Consider the following 19,804-nt stretch of genomic DNA (forward strand, 5'->3'; position numbering starts at 1 on the left):
AGGGTTCGGAACATACCAGAATAATATGTATTTAAAAAATGACAAAAGCCTTGTGTCCCAATTTTGCTTCATTAGCCGAACGATCTCAAGCAAATCACTCAAATCACCTATGCCTCGTTTACCCTTTTGTGAAATGTAATAGCTACCTCAGAGAGGTTTTGTGTTAAATAAGGCCATGTACCTACAAAAGCACACTGCACATCTTAAAATGCCGTACAGACGGTAGATGTTTATTAATAAACCAGAGTCCCTGTCTTCCCTCCCCTCAGGCACGTCTCGTCCCGACCCCTCCCTCCTCCCAGCCCACACCCTTACTGCGCCCTTGGCCCTCGGTCCCTGGGGATTGCAAGCGTGGGAGCCTTGGCCCCGCGCAGCTCCCTCAGGCGTCCCGCGCCCTCCTTCCTTCCTCGTCCGGACGGACGCACTTCCGGCGGATGTGGGGGGGCAGCCCTCGGAAACGGAAGTGAGCAGCGGGGTCGACTGACGGTAACTGGGCAGAGAGGGTGTTCGCAGAGCTGCTGAAGATGGTGAGTGGGTACCCGGGCGGCCGGAGTTCCACGCGGGCTCGGGACCGTGGCTCGGCAGAAACAGGCAGTAGCCTCCCAACCCGTCCCCGGGTGGCGGCGGCGGCGGCAGCGTGGAGCTGAGGCCGGCCCTGGGGCGCCATAATCTGTCGAGTCACGGGGTTTGGGTGGGTCGTGACTGTCGCCGGGACCTGGCTGCGGCACTGGTCCCACTAGCAGCGGTTCGGCTTCATCCTGCTCCTCTTAGCTCAGTTTGCGCCCTTCCAGCCCTTAGACCCCAGCAGGCCCAGACCTCGTCCCCTTACTTGGCGCAGAAGTGGAAAAGGCAGCCGCGAAAGTGCAACGTTCTGTGGGGTGGCGCCGCCGACCCTTTCCTTGAGGGGTAACCTCTGAGAGCCAAGAGTCCTCAGACTCCTCATCTCCCCCAGTCCCCGCCCTGTAACTGCCTGGTAACCGACCCACAACTATAGGTCGCATTTGTGTAGCGCAGCTTTGCTCTACAAACTTTTTTGAGAGCTTGTAGTGTGCTAGGTGTTAGAGGGGAAAAAACCAGACAGTTGCTATTCTCCGTTTGTCAGTATTGTTAGTACATCTCCTCCCTCCCTCTCCTCCCCACCACTTTCTCTTTCTTTTTAACTTAGAAGTTGTAATATTTGAGAAGAATACTGAGTCACCATTGCCACAGACTCTGATATCGGTACTGCTGGTAGGCCATCCATCCAAATCTAGAAAGTTTCTGTTGGTAAATACTGCTAATCATTGTTTAAAAAGTTTTATAGGCACTCTCAAATATAACTAATAGTTAGGTTTTCGTAGATTTGCCTTTCTCGGCTCCTTCCTTTATTAGAAACAGTGAGTACTAATCCTGATATTTTACAGAAGGAAATTGGAAAAAATGACGATAATCTAGAAGTCAGAATTCACCTTTTCTTTGTGCATTGAAACCTTTTGTCACTTTACAATAAAGCAGTCCAGAAGGAGGAGAATGTTCATATAGGGAAGTAATAGAAGATACATTTGAAAAGCAACAATCACACAGCTCTGCCGAAGGTCCCCAACCTGTGGTGGTTCAGCAATCTTCTGACTTTATGATGGTATGAAATCCATACACAGTCAGTACAGGTCATATTTGAGTACCCATGCAGCCATTCTGTTTTTCACTTTCAGTACAATATTCAATAAATTACGTGAAATAACCCAATACTTTTTAATAAAGTAGGCTTTGTGTTAGATGATTTTGGCCAACTGTAGGCTAGTGTAAGTGTTCTGAGCACGTTTAAGGTAGGCTAGGCTAAAGCCTGATATTTAGTAGGTTGGGTGTGTTAAATGTGTTTTTGACTTTTGATATTTTCAACTTAAGATGGGTTTATTGGGAATTAACCCCATCATAAATCAAGGAGCATATGTAGTCCTGGTGGGAGTTCAGCTCCTTGGTGCAGATGAGTAAACAAGGCCAGAGAGGTTGGTGCTTTGCTGGCAGTCACAAAGTAGGTTAGTGACAGTCCACACTAGAGTCCAGATTCTTTTCCTCGTCCACCATGGCTTCTTGTATGTAGGGGAGTTAGAACCAATTATGCAGGTTCTTTAGGTCCAGGCTAAGGAGTCTGAACTTTGTGCTTCACACATTAATGAACCAACAAAGATTTTATAGCAGTTTTGTTGGAGGAGGTTTCGTGCTTGAGGAAAACCTTGTATGCAGAACTGGAAAATGGGTGAGTCTAAAGGCAGCAAGACCCAGTAGAATGCTGTTGAAGTTATCCTTGCGTGATAGGCTAGGCAAGAGTGGTGTAATGAAGAAACTCTGAAAAGGATAAAATACCTGACCAAATCAAATATACAAACGAATTAAGAAATAGTTCAAAGGTGACTTCTCACAATATTTTCTCCTAGAATGATATAAAATTTGATACTAAACTACCTGTAGCTGTTTTACATTTTTCTGCAGAATCGCAGGGATATTGGACTTGAGCAACAAGTGATTTAAAGTTAGCATCTTGGGCCATGCATGGCGGCTGACACCTGTAATTCCAGCACTTTGTGGGATGCTGAGGCAGGAAGATCACTTAAGCACAGGAGTTCAAGACTAGCCTGGCCAGCATAGTTGAGACCTTATCTCCACAAAAAAATTAAAAAATTAGCCAGGCGTGGTGTTGCACGCTTGTAGTCCCAGCTACTTGAGAGGCTGAGGCAGGAGGATTGCTTGAGCCGGGGAAGTCTAGGCTGCAGTTAGCCATGATTGCTCGACTGTATTCCATCCTGGATGACAGAGCAAGACCCTATCTGAAAAAGTAAATAAATAAATAAAGTTAGCATCTCGTGCTTTGCCTGTTGTAACACTATGTTTTCTTTGCTTGTTCAATGTATCTTCATAAGATGAAGCCCTGGGAGGTAGGCGTGTATCTTCAGTATCTAGTGGAGTACCAGACACATAATAGACGGCTAAGAAATATCTGGTGATTGTGCATTTCACAGTAGGGTAGGGTAATAATGCACCATACCAAATGCACTGTCTTTTTTGTTTTGTTTTATACTATCCTGGTTAGATACACATAGTTTTTATAGGTAGTACCATCTTCATATAGAAACCAAACATTTTCTGAAATTCCCTTTTTCCCAGCTTCTCTGACTACTTTTGTTTAGCCATCCTGTTAATCCCATTTCTTTGTTGTTCTTTCTTGTCCTCAAGGAATAGTATTCCTGAGGGTGCTGTCCTCAGCTTTTTATTCTGTGTTAAACACTCTAACCTAAGGGAGAGGTTTTTCCAGTGGAAACAAATTCAGTCGTGCCATAACCTTTCAGAGGCTGTCGGTTTTGGAATAAAACCCACATTTCTTTGCATGTAAGACATTTCACTTTTGTATTTCATCAGCCTTTACTTCTGCCTCACTGGAAACATACATTTAGCCAGTCATCTCAAACTGCCTGAAGCTTGTTCATTTATATTTTCATGGCTTTATTCATGTTATTTTTTCCTGGAATGCCTTTCAAACTGACAGCAGTCAGAGATCACCTCGGGAATCCTTCCCACTCTTACATTTGTTGTTTCATTGTACCATGTGTGTCTCTGTCGTATCATAATGTTTAAGGCTTGCTGTAATTGTCTACTCTGAGGACTCTTTGAGGGACTCTTATTTTTCTGTCTCCTGCTTAAACAGTATTTTTGACATAGTTGCTTAGGTGTGTGTTTAAATTTTTTTTCTATTTAATAATGTTTTTTATTTGTGTTGTAGAATGCCAGGGGACTTGGATCTGAGCTAAAGGACAGTATTCCAGTTACTGAACTTTCAGCAAGTGGACCTTTTGAAAGTCATGATCTTCTTCGGAAAGGGTATATGGGGGAATTATGACTTTGATTTTGTTATGTTTCTGTGAATTATTTTTCACAATATTCTTTAAGTATTTTGATAGGCTATACATGTGTATCTAGTTGGCAGATGGCAAGTAATATACCTTACATGGGGTACAGAGGGGAAGAGGCTTAGATATTTCCTGTAGTGGAAGAAGTAACTCATCAAAGTAGTAGGTTCTCAACGTAGGGCATCCTCCTAGACAGTGGTGCCCATTAGCATGATTTCGTAGGATTTTTTAAATTTATTTTTTTACTACTGATAACTTAGCCATTTGCCTTCTTGTCTTAACTGTTAGAGTAATTCGCTTTCCTTTGGGAGGTGCTAGAACATAGCAGAGAGAGATTAAACTCTGGATTCAGTCGGCCTGGGTTTGGATCCTGACTCTGCTATTTACTAGACGTGTGCCTTTGGACAAATCACATAATTAATGTCTCGGTGTCCTTATAGATAAAATAGGCCTAATAATAGTCTATTATCTTACTTTGAGGAATAAACATACATTCATTAAATTTCTAGATGTAGCACCAGATTTTGGCAGGTTTTCCCTAGTGATTGAAGTCTTGACCACCAATGTCTATAATGGATACATTCTTAAATTATCATATAGTACTTTTTTTTTCTCCTTTTGGTGTATGGATCTATGAATTTTTAGCACATTTATCAATTCATATGACTGTCACCACAGTCAAGATACAGAACAGTTTTGTTACCCCAAAAAACTCTCTCATGCCATCCCTTTATAGATAGGATTTTGAGCTGTGGGTATTGAGTGATATTTAATCTCCTTTAAATTTTTTTTTTTTAATTTCCTTTCAGTTTTTCTTGTGTGAAAAATGAACTTTTGCCTAGTCATCCTCTTGAATTATCAGAAAAAAATGTAAGTATATTATTGTGTCCTTATTTTTCTCTTCCAATAGATAAATACTTTTAGTAATATTGGTTTCATTTTATTAAAACAGTTTTGGTACTGAGGATTTGCCCATGAAGAATATGAGGTCTTATTTTCAAACCCCTTGTAGGATAGACTTAAAAATTATACTGCTCTTCTAAAGCTCCCTTTCTATGCATCCTTCCCTGCCTTTTTAATGTATATCTCCAAAGGGTGATCCACTTCTCCATTCCTCTCACAGGACTTTTCTCTTTTAATAATGCTGTTTCTTTTATATTTTTTCCTGCCATTTTTGCTGTTGACTTCCAAGTTTGTATCTCTAGTTTTGACCTCTTTCTCAAGTCCTGCATCTCCGAGTTACTGTAGGACACAGCCATTAGGCACAGTAGGTACTTCAATGAATATGACGTAATCCCCATCCTTAAATAACTTAAAATTTAATGAGGAAGACAAGCAGTGGGTAGGAGAAGACTTCGTAAAATGCTAGAGAAGAGCAAGGATGGGACAGCCACCTGTGCTTAGGGCTTTTTTGGAAGGCGTTATAGAAGAGGAGGGACTTTTGAAGAGTTTTAGATCGGAAAGTTTACTCCTAAAGAGAGGATAGCATGTATACATGTCCAAAACACAACTTAATGGATTCTTAAATAAACATTTAGAGGAAGAAGAAAAAAGTTTCTGACTACTTGGGGAAGATGGTGCAGTCATTAGGTAACAGAAAACTGGTCTGTATTCTTTGTTTGTTTGTTTCTTTTACTTTCTAATAAGAGGATAGATCTTCCTATAAGAAAGAGTAGAATAGGCCGGGCGCGGTGGCTCAAGCCTGTAATCCCAGCACTTTGGGAGGCCGAGACGGGCGGATCACGAGGTCAGGAGATCAAGACCATCCTGGCTAACCCGGTGAAACCCCGTCTCTACTAAAAAATACAAAAAACTAGCCGGGCGAGGTGGCGGGCGCCTGTAGTCCCAGCTACTCGGGAGGCTGAGGCAGGAGAATGGCGTAAACCCGGGAGGCGGAGCTTGCAGTGAGCTGAGATCCGGCCACTGCACTCAGCCCGGGAGACAGAGCGAGACTCCGTCTCAAAAAAAAAAAAAAAAAAAAAAAAAAAAAAAAAAAAAAAAGAAAGAGTAGAATAAAATGTAATTATGAAATTGAAGTTCAAATTAGATGAGAGAAATGAAAAAGTTCCTAGTCAATTTAAGTGAATTCAGGTTTCAGGTACAGAAGTTGACAACCCAGAGTATACTTAAAAGTATGTAAGTATGATTAAAAAGCACAGTTGATCATCTTTGAGAACTAATGGGAGAAATGATAATTGTTTGTAGATGAATACATATTCCACTTTTGTATAAAGGATCTTACTGAAAAATAAGATTGTCTGTGATAACACTGATCCCTGAAACCGTTTCTTACGTGGACTGTTGAGTGAGCTGTGAGCATTTAATAAAGTTTAAGCAGTGATCATCAGCATCTGAATGAACTCAGCAAATTAATTTTAGTTCACTCTTTTACTAAATTGTCAAATGGGTCAGTCAAGGGATCAAATTACCTGACAAGGGATAAGGTTGAGGATTATATGGTGGATTATGAACCAAGTGAAAGTAATGTAGGGTAAACTATATGAGGTTGATAACTACCCAGAGAACAGTGATTAAGAAGTAATCAATTTGGAGGGAATATTTCGATAGGACTTTTTGGCCTCTGTCTACATCTTAGGTACTCAGATGGGCACATAGGAGGGATAAGTATTTTTCAAGGACTTGTGGGCAACCAAAGAAAGAATGTATATCAAGTTTTTGGAAAAAAGGTTGAGAAGGATAGTTCATTCTGGTGAATAATTGAACTATATCATGATGATAAAATAGACCAAAGTCTAGACCAAAATTTAAGAAAAACATTTATAGAGGTGAGTGTGAAGTTCTGCATTTGGATTCGAAAAATGAATTCTACACCTTTGGGCAGGGTAAAGTGACTTGCTGTGTAAAACTTGACTATTTTAATTGGCTGTATACTCAGTATAAGCCAGTAGATTACATTAGTTACTAAAAAGAAAGGTTAATGCAGTCTTGGGCTTTCTTAATAAGATGGGGCTCAAATCAAGGGAGATTATTTTATTTTCCTGTGTATTAGTCTGGCTATTAGATTTGGAATATTGGTTTAGTTCTAAGCAATACATGTTAAGAGAAACTGACAAATCTGAGTGAGACTGGCCGGAACTGTGAAGAATCTAGAAACTTCAGAGATCTTTTTGAGACTTGACTTATATCTACTGTCTCTTCTTTAATCATTTAGCTAGCTAATGGCAGTCTCACTCTTTATGTGACACTTACTATTATAAATCCTTTAGCATGGATTGTGTAGTTGAACTATTTGGGCATTCTACTTTGCTAAGTAAACTTGGGGCATATTGCTTTTCTTTAAGCCTTAGTCTTCTCATCTGGAGTTAGTAATAGCCCATCCTTGGCATATTGCTGGCCTCTAGTAGCTCTGCATGATTGGGAGCTTGAGTGGTGATAGTAAGGGAAGATGACCATCATCATTTGTACCAGTGGTTCTCAACTAGGGGAGGATCGTCCTCCTGCCCTCTACGAGGGAACAGCTGGCAAAGTCTGAGGACATTTTAGGTTGTCACAAGTGGTGCGGTGGGGGTGGGGAGATGTAATACTGGCATCTATTGGGTAGAGGTCAGGGATGCTGCCAAACATCCTCCAGTGCCCAGGACAGCCCGCCACAGTGAAGTATTATCTGGCCCAAGAAATCAGTAGTGTGGAGGGTTGAGAAGCCCTGATCTATACATAATGTCTTCCAAACTGGATTATAGTCTTCTCCAGGGCAGACTGTTCAGTTTTATTGCATTGTGTGTTGCCACAGAGCCTAATTTTGCACACAGTTGCTAACTTACATGTTGATTGATAATTACAGTATTAATATCACGTTACAAGATGGCTATATTCATCAAAATTTACATACATTGAATTTTGAATTTTTATACAGAAAATTACATTTACTGCTGGGTGTGGTGGGATGTGCCTGTAGTCCCAGCTGCGTGGGAGGCTGAGGCAGAGAATTGCTTGGGCCTGGTAATTCCAGGCTGTAGTGCTCTATGATCGTGCCTGTGAATAGCCACTGTGCTCCAGCCACATAGCAAGACCCGTCTCTTAAAATAAAATTGTATTACGAGGATAGACCAATATTTAAAGCAAACCCTTCACTTAGAACTTCAGATCATATACCCATAATAAAATACTGTAGGTTTTCCCTAAGGACCATCTGTCAAAATTTGCTATGTCAAGCTAAAGTAATTAAAAAGCATTTTGATAGTCACCTTACTTTCAAGCTTCATAGTCATATCCCAAGTAGGTGCTAATCTCTCAATAGATTTTTGATTAAAATTACCTTTTTTATTACTATTAGAAGACAGTGTTATCAAGAGAGTAGCATATAATAAAAAATAATGACAAGAAGTGACTTTACCTCATTATAATCACCTTAGCTCAGACAAATCTTTGTAACAGTCTGTTTGCATGTCACATTCACTATCCTTAGGAGCCATTTTTGGAAACTGTTTTAGAATCCATGAGTCAAGTTGATTCATTTTGCCTGAAATACATTAAGTTATGGTCAAAATTCCCTAAATGTAATATCAGTACTTAGTAAAAGTATGATTCCAGGAAAAAAAATTACTGAGTTTTACCCAATACAAATTGAATAAACTTTTAAGAGATGTTTGTTTTTCCCCGAGGCAAATGCCAAAAATAAGTGGAGTTTATAGTTTAATTAACAGGATGATTTAGTGGTTGGATTATTTCTTTTGCTGAATTCTTTTAAATATATACCTTCACACTTAGAAGTTAACTATTTTTGTCAGTGCATGTGACATTTTCTGGATCTCAAATTATGCCTTTGCTAGTTTTGCAGTACTTTTAATCAAAAGCACTAAAATATGATTATGTATTGTAAATCTACTCTTGAAATAGGAGACACATTCCTTAATTTATTACGTTTATAAATTTGGAATTTCGGTAGTAATTTTACACTTGTAAAAGTACACCTGCATGCTAAATAAAATATAGACATATGTGGTCTAAACTTTATCAGAAAAAATTACTAAAAATACTTAGTTTTTATTACAGGTATGGATATTAAAATTCTTCATCTAACTATTGTGTTATATATGCCACTTGCTAATTGTTTTGAAAGCAGAGTATTGAGTGTAATGTTTAAAATTACATTGTCTTTTGTAGTTCCAGCTCAACCAAGATAAAATGAATTTTTCCACACTGAGAAACATTCAGGGTCTATTCGCTCCACTAAAATTACAGATGGAATTCAAGGCAGTGCAGCAGGTGAGTTGATGGATCTCTGTTACATATGTGTCGATATCATTCATGAGGACTCTTCTGTTTTCATAACAGCTATTTATACCTTATCTACCTTACAACCTATTCTACTTCCCTCTCCCTTTTTAGGATATGATTTCTGCTTCATAGAGGGAAAAAAGTCATTAAATGGAAAACTTCAAATTACAGGCTCAGTGTCTGAAAACTAACTGCATCTGCTTTCATGTTTTTCTGTTTTTTTTTTTTTTTTTTAAGGGATTACATTGAATTTGAGATCCCTCTAAGAATATCCAAGTGGAGGTGTCAAGTATACAATTTGTATATAGTTGGATATACCTGTTGCTAAGGAATCAGTACTTGGAAAATATCCTTCCAATTTTTTAAGAACTGCCCTCCTACCTGTGCTTTGGATAATATCCTGTTACATTACTTCAGGAAAATTCCTTTATCAGTGATCCTTTCTAAAGCTGGTATCTTCAACCTCTCTCTGCTTGCCCTGTCTCAGCAGTAGCATTTTAACCTCTGTTGTCTTTTAAAACCAAAAAAAATTGTATCAATTTCAAATTCCTTTATAGTAACTTGTCTCTCATTGAGTGTGTTTTTGCTTCTTGAAAAGTTGTCTACATTTGCTTTCTGTACTTCTTTCCCTCCTATTTATTTAACCCACTATTTCTGTCTCCCATGACACCAGTGAAGCTGCTCCTGAACAATGTGGACATTTTTACCTTCACTTTACTTGATCTCCCTGTAGTATTTGACACTAATAATGACTTCCTCTTTCCCCTGGCTTTTACTTTTTTACTTTGTATTTAGTTTTTTGAGACGGTCTCATTCTGTTATCCAGGCTGGAGTGCAGTGGTATGATCATAGCTCACTGCAGCCTCGAACTCCTGGGCTCAAGCAATCCTCTTGCCTCAGTCTCCTGAGTAGCAGGGACTACAGTCACGTGCCACCTTGCCTGGCTAGTTTTTAACATTATTATCATTATTTGTAGAAACGGGCTCTTGCTACGTTGCATAGGCTGGTCTTAAACTCCTGGCCTCGCTGGGCGCGGTGGCTCAAGCCTATAATCCTAGCACTTTGGGAGGCCGAGAGAGGCGGATCACGAGGTCAGGAGATCGAGACCATCCTGGCTAACACGGTGAAACCCCGTCTCCACTAAAAAATACAAAAAACTAGCCGGGCGAGGTGGCGGACGCCTATAGTCCCAGCTACTCGGGAGGCTGAGGCAGGAGAATGGCATAAACCCGGGAGGCGGAGCTTGCGGTGAGCTGAGATCCGACCACTGCACTCCAGCCTGGGTGACAGAGCAAGACTCCGTCTCAAAAAAAAAAAAAAAAAAACTCCTGGCCTCAAGCTATCCTCCCACCTCCTTGGCTTTTAGAACACCACACTTTCCTGATGTCCTTCTTTCTGAATCCTTATTCTCAGGTGTCTCTGTGTAGATTCCATTTGTTTTGTCTGTTTCCCAAAATGCCAGTTTTGTTAGTGCCCCATCTCTAGTCCTTTCCTCACCCTGTTTCCTACTTGTGGCTTTAGTTATCAATTATATGTTGATGATTCCAACTGGGCCTGGTGCCTCAAGCCTGTGATCCCAGCACTTTGGGAGGCCAAGGTGGGTGGACCGCTCGAGCTCAGGCCTTCGAGACCAGCCTGGGCAACATGGCGAAACCCCATCTCTACAAAAAAAATAGAACAAATGTGCCAGCCTTGGTGGTGCACACCTATAGTCCCAGCTACTCAGGCGGCTGAGGTGGGAGGATCATTTGAGCCCGGGAGTTGGAGGTTGCAGTCAGCTGAGATCGTGCCACTGCACTCCAGCCTGGGTGACAGAGTGAGACTCCATCTCAAAACATAAAATATGTTGATGACCCCAAAGTTACAATTTTCATGAGCTATAAGCCTATAAACTTTTCCAATTGGAAGTCCTACAGGCATCTCCAGTTTTACATGAACAAGTACAGAATAACTCATAATCCCCCACATACTCCTTATCCCATATGAATAGGTTCTGCCTAAGGCAGAAATTGGATAATTAGTCTTGGTTATGTCACCTAGCACCCATCCTAACCTCCTCCCCTGCTCCCCGAAATCATTCATTCAGTTTATTACTTGCTCTCCCCACCATTGCTACTACGTTAGTTCTTGCCCCTGCCAGACTTCATCTGGATTACTGCAGCACTCATCCCTGCTGCCCCTCCGATCCTTGTTAACACTCTGGTCAGAATAATCTTTGTAAAACACAGATTTGATTATGTCACTCTCCTCACCTTACCCTCAAAATAAAAATAAAACCCAACACCTTAGTGTAGCTCTGTCCGTGAATTGGCTTCTTGCTTCCCACCACCCTTCATATCCTCTTAAACTACTTGCAGTTTCCTAATTCATTAGGTTCTTTCACTGTTAGGCATTTGCACACATTTCTCCTACTGGTGTGGATTCCTTTCTCTGACCTAGCTAAATTGTCTTTTTCAATAAATTCTGTTGGCCATGGGGGGTTGCTGGCTCATGCCTGTAATCCCAGCACTTTGGGAGGCCGAGGCAGGGTGGATCACCTGAGGTCAAGAGTTTGAGACCAGCCTGACCAACATGTTGAAACCCCTGACCAACATGTTGAAACCCCATCTCTACTAAAAATACAAAAATCAGCTGGGCGTGGTGGCACACAACCGTAATCCCAGCTACTCGGGAGGCTGAAGCAGGAGAATTGCTTGAACCCAGGAGGTAGAGGTTGCAGTGAGCCAGAATCACACCATTGTACTCCAGCCTGGGCGACAAGAGCAAAACTCCATCTCCAAAAAAAAAAGTAAAAAGATAAATTCTGCTAATGCCATCAATTGTATTTGGCTAAGTCATTCTGGAAGCTACTCGTTTTCCAAAGATAAAGCTCTTAAAAAGCATGGTTTTAAGTCAGAGCGACCTAAGGCTGAATCTTGGCTTATCCATCTACTAGTCTTAAGAACTTGAGTAAGTTGGAGAACTTTCTGAACTTCAGATTTTTTAATTTAATGCGAAATAAGGAGAACAGTAAGAGTAGCATAGGATTATTCTGAAGGTTAAATGAAATTATGTTTGGCACAAAATTGTTAGCTTCCCTTTTTATTTTCCTCTTACTCAGATTTCAACTACAGATTGCTCAAATTTTGGACTTAAGTTTTTAATACGATTTGATCTAAATATCTTGACCCAGAATTCTTTTTTTTCTTATCTCTATACTTTTGCAGTTTTGGGTTGTCAAGATGTGTAATAGCTGCCTGCTCCTCCCTGCTTTTGATGCATTCTTAGGACTGTACCTCTGATCTAACTACGAGACCCCTTGCTGTCTGGTTTAATTTACAGGTTCCTATTTTTGTTTCTTCCTCTTCCTCTTCTTTCCTCCCACTTCCTTTTTTTTTTTTTTTTTTTTTTTTTTTTTTTTTTTTTTGTAGGTTTGACAATCTAGAGAAATTTTTCCACACTATAAAGATTTTAAATATCTCTATAGGACATTAGTAATTGAAAATAATATATTTAGTCTGGATACATTTTGTGGAGGGGGGGAGAAATGTGAGAAACTGCCCTCTTAGGTTCTAAAGGTGTGATTATTTTTAAAATGCTAATATCATTTAGTCAAAGACCACCTATTTTGGTAGTCTTTGGCAATATCTAAAATTATCTGCATTAGCTGGTTTGGTGACATGGACCTGTAATCCCAGTTTTAGTAGGAGGATCACTAGAGCCCAGGAGTTTGAGACCAGCCTAGGCAACCTATTGAGTTGGACTTTTCTTCAGGAATTTGATCATCCCACATATATCAGGAATGAGGCGTGATGTTAGGCTCTGGGATTTTGCATTTCATCACTTGGTATGTGCTGTAGTTTTCCTGAGTAGAAGCAAAGCCTCAAAATACATGCACACCAGGTAGGATTAAGTGTTAATGAAAAGTATCATTTCAGTGTCTTTACAACTTAGTTTGTGTCTAAAATATGAACTAGTGTTTTTTTTCCCCTTGTTAAATTGATCTTTTATTTGGTTTTGTGAAATTTCAAACAAAGAAAAAAGAACATGAAATTAGACTATATATTCTGTCATTTTCCCCTAAGTTTTTTCTAATCTTGTCCCTTCATGCTTTTCCCCAAAGGTTCAGCGTCTTCCATTTCTTTCAAGCTCAAATCTTTCATTGGATATTTTGAGGGGTAATGATGAGACTATTGGATTTGAGGATATTCTTAATGGTAAGTGTCATTTAGCACCTTTTTATGGAGCCGTTGTAATTTAAAAGGCAAACAACTGCAAAAAGAATAGGCAAAATTCTTGTCCTCATGGAACTTAGATAAGCTGATTGGGTTAACTTGTGTTTTTTCATTGCATTAAGATAAAATCTAATGGTAGTAACTATTCTTCAACTGTTTTTGAAAGTGAAGATTTGCTGGGTGCGGTGGCTCACACGTAATCCCAGCACTCCAGCACCTTGGGAGGCCGGGGTAGGCAGATCACCTAAGGTCAGGTGTTTGAGACCAGCCTGGCCAACATGGTGAAACCCTTCTCTACTGAAAATATAAAAATTAGCCGGGCATGGTGGCAGGCACCTGTAATCCCAGATACTTGGGAGGCTGAGGTTGCAGTGAACCGCGATCCTGTCATGCACTCCAGCCTGGGTGACAGAGCAAGACTCCGTCTTAAAAAGAAAAAAAGAGAAAATTATTTATGAAATTCTAAGGGTATGTAGTCATTTCAGTCGAGTAATGGTGGTTATTCATTTTATGTCCTGAGCTTCAAGCGTAATACGTCAGTCTAATATTCCTAGGGTAACTTAAACAGTGATAATTATTACAGAATTCACATTGTTGGGATGTGACTGGTGGTGTTTTTGCTTGTTTAGTTTGATTTTGGGGGTTTTATGACTAGCATTGTAAACAACTGGAAGATAAATCTTTCTTTAAAAAGTAGACCCCAAAAAACGTAATTTTTGTACTTTTACAGGTGATAAATAGGAAAGAGGAATCTCTTTTTTTTTTTTCGAGATGGAGTCTTGCGCTGTCACCTGGCTAGAGTGCAGTGGCGCGGTCTTGGCTCACTGCAACCTCCTCCTCCTCTGTTCAAGCAATTCTCCTGCCTCAGCCTCCCGAGTAGCTGGGATTACAGGTGCCCACCACCACACCCGGCTAATTTTTTTATTTTTAGTAGATATGGAGTTTCACCATGTTGGCCAGGCTGGTCTCGAACTCCTTACCTTGTGATCTGCCCGCCTTGGCCTCTCAAAGTGCTGGGATTACAGGTGTGAGCCACTGCACCTGACCAAATCTGTTATTTTAAATAAAATTCCCTGAATAATTGTAAATGAATTTAAGTAAGAACAATACATGCAGCATCCTCTATTTTTTCTGGTCCTGAGGAAGATAAATAAATACAATCCTGTCCAATGCTGCCTCTGCTCACTATGCCCCAACAGTGCAGGAGAAACGAAAATATCCAACAGGATTAAGTTTTATTAGTTTTGCTTGGCTGCTGATGTCCGGTAAGGAAATGCTGTGGACATAACAGAAGTCTAGCGAGCCTCCTTTGAGAATCTTCCCTGAGGGAGCATTTTCCATGCAGGAAAAGCTGGGATTCTTAAGCTTTTACATTGAACTTAGACCTTATTTAAAACTACTAAGGTGATATAGTTCAAGTCTTTAGTTATAAAAGCATTCATTTAAAAATCTTCTGTAATTCTGTATAAAGAAAGGGAGAGGGACTTAGGAACATTTAGCTAGTCAGTCAAATATTATGTGTCAGGCACTGGGCTAGGCTCTGAATATACAACTGTGAACAAAACAAATATCTGTGCTTTCAAGTGGAGATAAACACATTAACACAAATATACAATTTGATAATTCTAGGAAGAAAAAGGATGTTTTTGGGTTGGGAGGGAACATATCTCTGGGAATATAACACATAAGTTGATTCCTGAAAGAAACATGAAATCATTGACCTAGAAGTAGAGGGAGAATATTTCAGACAGAAGAGATCAGTATGTGCAGGGTCTGTAACCTGAGAACAGCTGAAGAACTCTGAACAGTTTGAGATCTTACTCTACTTTCAAGCTAACTTGTTAACCTGCCATGAATTCACGAATGCTAGCAGAAGACAAGAGACTCCTAAAGGACAGTTTCTTACTTGTAGCAATGGCGTACCCAGAGTATCAGCATTTCTTTTGTTTCCCTTAGCCCCACTTCCTATGGGGCAGCTAAGAAGAGGGTAAGGTGATGCCTTGTACATTGAGTGTGTTATGTTAGAGGAAAGGAACTCCAAGTTCAGGCCACCTCAGCCTTATAACCGGCAGTCAACCTGCCTGTCCTGTGCTGCTTTGTCTTCTGAGGCTGAAACGGCTTTGGAAAGATAGCCTAGAACAAAGGCAGTTTAGTGTGTCTGCTCCCAGCTTGCAGAATGGAGAGACCAATAGAGAACTGTCTCTCAGCACTTTAAGAAGGCCCATATAGCTGACATGTTTTGAGTAAAGTAGAGAATAGAATAAGGTTGAGATAAAAAAGCTAAGCAAGGAACAGATGAACCAGGGCCTACAGACCACGAAAAGAAGTTTAGAATTTCTTCAGAATGCAACAGAAGGCCATTGAGCAGTTTTAAGTAAGGATGTAATGTGATGGAATTACATGTTTAAAAAGGTCACTAGCGGCCGGGCGCGGTGGCTCACGCCTGTAATCTCAACACTTTGGGAGGCTGAGGTGAGCGGATCACGAGGTCAGGAGATCTAGACCATCCTGGCGAACACAGTGAAACCCCGTCTCTACTAAAAATACAAAAAAATTAGCTGGGTGTGGTGGCAGGTGCCTGTAGTCTCAGCTACTTGGGAGGCTGAGGCAGGAGAATGGCGTGAACCCAGGAGGCGGTGGAGCTTGCAGTGAGCAGAGATCACGCCACTGCCCTCCAGCCTGGGCGACAGAGCAAGACTCTGTCTCAAAAAAAAAAAAAAGATCACTAGCTGGCCAGGTGTGGTGGCTCACATCCATAATCCTAGCACTTTGGGAGGCAGAGGTGGGAGGATCAGTTTAGCTGAGGAGTTTGAGACCAGCCTGGGTAAGATGAGACCCTGTCTCTACAAAAGTGTTTTTAAAAATTAATTGGGCGTAGTGGTGTGTGGCTGTAGTCCTAGGTACTCGGGAGGCTGAGGCAGGAGGATCACTTGAGCCCAGGAGTTTGAGGCCGCAGTGAGCAGTGATCATACCAGTGTACTCTAGCCTGGGCGACAGAGTGAGACCCTGTCTCAAAAAAAATAAAAAAATAAGCCACTTGCTATCTTGTGGCTTATTTTAAAATTAAAATTAAAAATAAGCCACTTGCTATCTTGCTATTTTAAAATTCATTCCTTGTGTCTCTCTAAGGTAGCTATTAGGAAAAATCACCTGTTTAGGTAGTTTTTTTTTTTTTTTTTTTTTTGAGACAGAGTCTTCCTCTGTCACCCAGGCTGGAGTGCAGTGGCGCGATCTCGACTCACTGCAACTTCCAACCTCCCGGGTTCAAGCGATTCTCCTGCCTCAGCCTCCCAAGTAGCTGGGATTACAAGTGCCCACCACCACGCCCGCCTAATTTTGTGTTTTAGTAGAGTCAGGGTTTCACCATCTTGGTCAGGCTGGTCTCAAACTCCTGACCTCCAGTAGTCCACCCACCTCAGCCTCCCAAAGTGCTGGGATTACAGGCGTTAGCCACCACGCCCGGCCAGGTAGATGATTTTTATCACAATGAGACCACTGTATTTGGGGTAGTTTTTTGCTTGTGGGAACTGTGACTGCATAATATATGGATAACTTAGGGCTTCACCTTAGGGACCTGAATTAGCTGTTCCTTTCTGCTTCAAATAGTTTACCCTCATTTTTCAGATCCCAACCTAAGTATTACTTTTTCAGAGAGTCAGTCCTCCATTAACTACTGTTAGTCTGTTTTTGCATTGCTATAAAGAAATACCTGAAGCTGGTATTTCTTTGGCTTATGGTTCCTCAGGCTGTACAGGAAGCATAGTGCTGCTGTCTGCTTCTGGTAAGGGCCTCAGGAAGCTTACAATCGTGGCAGACGACAAAGGGGGAGCCAGTGAATTATATGGCAAGAAGGAACAAGAGAGTGAGAGGGGGCTGCCACACAGCTTTAAACAACCAGAACTTGTGTGAACTCAGAACAAGAACTCACTTATCCAGGGGGGTGGAGCTAAACCATTCATGAGGTATTCAACCCCATGATCCAGTTACCTCTCTCCAGGGCCCACCTTCAACACTGGGAATCACATTTCAACGTGAGATTTGGAGGGGACAAACATCCAAACCATATCAACTACCTAATCTAAAGTAGTCCCTGCTCTGTCACCCTACCTTATATTAATTCTTTGCATAACACTTATCTGATATTTTTCTTATTTATTATTTGTCCAACTTAAATACACATGTCAGGAGAGCTGGAGATTTTTTCTTGTTAACTGTTGTGTTCCCAGTACCTGATAGGGTGCTTGATCCATAGTTAAAGGTCTTGTTGACCACATTCTTACCACCTTTGACATAAAACAGTGTTAAGTCTGTAATCAGAGAGTAGCTTGTTAATCTAAATACTGTGTAAAGACTATAACAGTATTGGAGATGATGACATTTTTGCCTGCTTATCAGCGAAGTACTTAGGCAAGTTAATCCTGTACATTTTACAAGATTAGGAAGGACATATAAGGACACTAGTAAATTCAAAAACGTACTTTTTCTTAATGCTGGAAGGGGACTTTCATGTACTCTAATCCCCTAACTGGAATATGAGTAAATGGAAGCTCACAGAGGCTCAGTCCTCACTCAGAGTCTCATGACAAGCTCTTGGTACAACAGGTGCAAAACCCGTCTCCCACCAGTGCCTTGCTTACATCATGTGCTGTCTTTTGGTGCAAGTGATTTATTTAATAAATGCATTTTATTAAAGAAGCTTTAAAAAGCATGGTGTGGAAGAAAGTTTAGTTACATAAATGAGTATATTCTTTGTGCAAAAATTTGAAATAGTCCATTGAAACTTAGATTTCTGTAATGACCCTCAATCCCATTTTTCTTGTTCCCTAATTTCCTGCTGTTTTAGTTTGGTTTAGTCTGTCCTTCCAGACTGTTCTACGTGTCTTTCTACAAATACTAACATATATAGTAAAAAAAATAGTTGGCATTGCCTTTTTTTTTAAGTTGAGGTTTTGAGTGCCTTTTATATACACAGCAATTTATTAATCTCCAGTCTCTTAGGAGGTCCAGTGAGGAAACATCCACATTGGTTTCACTGAACTGTTTGTTCCTCTCAGTAGCCATCATTTTTATGTGCAGGGTTATTCATTCTTACAAAGTGATTTTATGATTTACTTCATTAGGTTTTTATTCTGTTTCTAATCCTATGTTGAGGAGTAGAGAACAAAGAAAAAGGCTCTGTCTTTAGGAAGCTTACTCTTGTTAATAATTTTAAAAGTTCTTTTAGGTGTATAAACATGGTTAAAATAAGACTTTGGTCTGACTCATCTGTAAACATAAAAGTGACGATTTTTAAAGGTTTTCTTTCTTAAGAATTCTTACTTACATTTGTGTGTATACAACAGGTCAGAAGACAATACAGATAAAACGTTTTTGTGAATTAAGAGATTGTTTCCAGTCATGTGGGAAGCCACTAGAAAACTTAAGAACTTTGAAAAAAGAAAACTTTGTCAATCTTTTTTCTTTTTAAATCTACTATTTTGAGATATTATTGGCATACAATAGCGTACACCTGTTTTTAAGGGAACAGTTCTGTGAGTTTTAATCAACGTACAGCCAGGTCTCCTAAATAAAGGAGTAAAATGTTTTCATTGCCTCACAAAGTTCTCTTGGTCCCTTTGCAGTCAGTCACCCCACTCCAGCCCCAGGCAATCACTGGTTTGTTTTCTATAACTTTAGGTTAGTTTTGACTGTTCTGGATTCTCGTGTAAGCGGAATCATTGAATTTATCTCTTTTTTGAGAGTCTTTTAAAATGTTTGTTTTTGTTTGCTTTCAGATCCATCACAAAGTGAAGTCATGGGAGAGCCACACTTGATGGTGGAATATAAACTCGGTTTACTGTAATAGTGTGCTGTTCATGGAAACTGAGGGCTGCATCTTGTTTATAGTCGTCTTTGTACTGTAATTTGATGTACACAATATTAAAAGTACTGACACCTGAGAATTTCTGCTCAAGTAGTATCAGTGATCATTTAAAATTTGGGGGCATCTTTGGTTTACAGCCATGTGACAATTAAAAGCACTAAAGGGGGATCATGTTAAAGCTCTTAAATTATATTAAAACAATAGCCTTTGTCTGTAAAAAAAATGTTGCTCATGAATATTATAAAATGATCTACAGGTTTCAGTTCAACCTGTTTGCTAAGTTTTCTGTAAACTTAGTTTGAATAAGCATTTGAGTCTGTAAACTTTGTAGTAGCATCTTTCAGAATAAACATTTTTAATTGATTTCAGTGGCAACTCTTCAAATTGAGTACAATATGAGATATATCAGTATCGTGCATTAACACTCATAAGAATAATATTTACTGTATCAGTGCTGTTTTAGGGTTATAGCTATTCTTTTTTTTTTTTTTTTTTTTTTTTTTTTTTTTTTTGAGACAGAGTCTTGCTCTGCCCCCAGGCTGGAGTGCAGTGGCCGGATCTCAGCTCACTGCAAGCTCCGCCTCCCGGGTTCACACCATTCTCTCGCC

The 19,804-nt window shown here is 40.2% G+C and overlaps 1 protein-coding gene across 1 annotated transcript; it reads left to right on the forward strand.

Moving 5' to 3' along the window:
• The first annotated feature begins 342 nt into the window (after positions 1–342).
• POMP (proteasome maturation protein) lies at positions 343–19,559 on the forward strand. Its single transcript, XM_010362315.1, has 6 exons — positions 343–527; positions 3,755–3,852; positions 4,691–4,751; positions 9,006–9,107; positions 13,222–13,315; positions 19,108–19,559. The coding sequence occupies exons 1-6, from the start codon at positions 525–527 to the stop codon at positions 19,173–19,175; spliced, it is 426 nt and encodes a 141-aa protein (XP_010360617.1). The 5' UTR covers positions 343–524; the 3' UTR covers positions 19,176–19,559.
• Positions 19,560–19,804: the final 245 nt, after the last annotated feature.

The sequence above is a fragment of the Rhinopithecus roxellana genome, chromosome 18, assembly GCF_007565055.1.
Source record: "Rhinopithecus roxellana isolate Shanxi Qingling chromosome 18, ASM756505v1, whole genome shotgun sequence".
NCBI lineage: Eukaryota > Metazoa > Chordata > Mammalia > Primates > Cercopithecidae > Rhinopithecus > Rhinopithecus roxellana.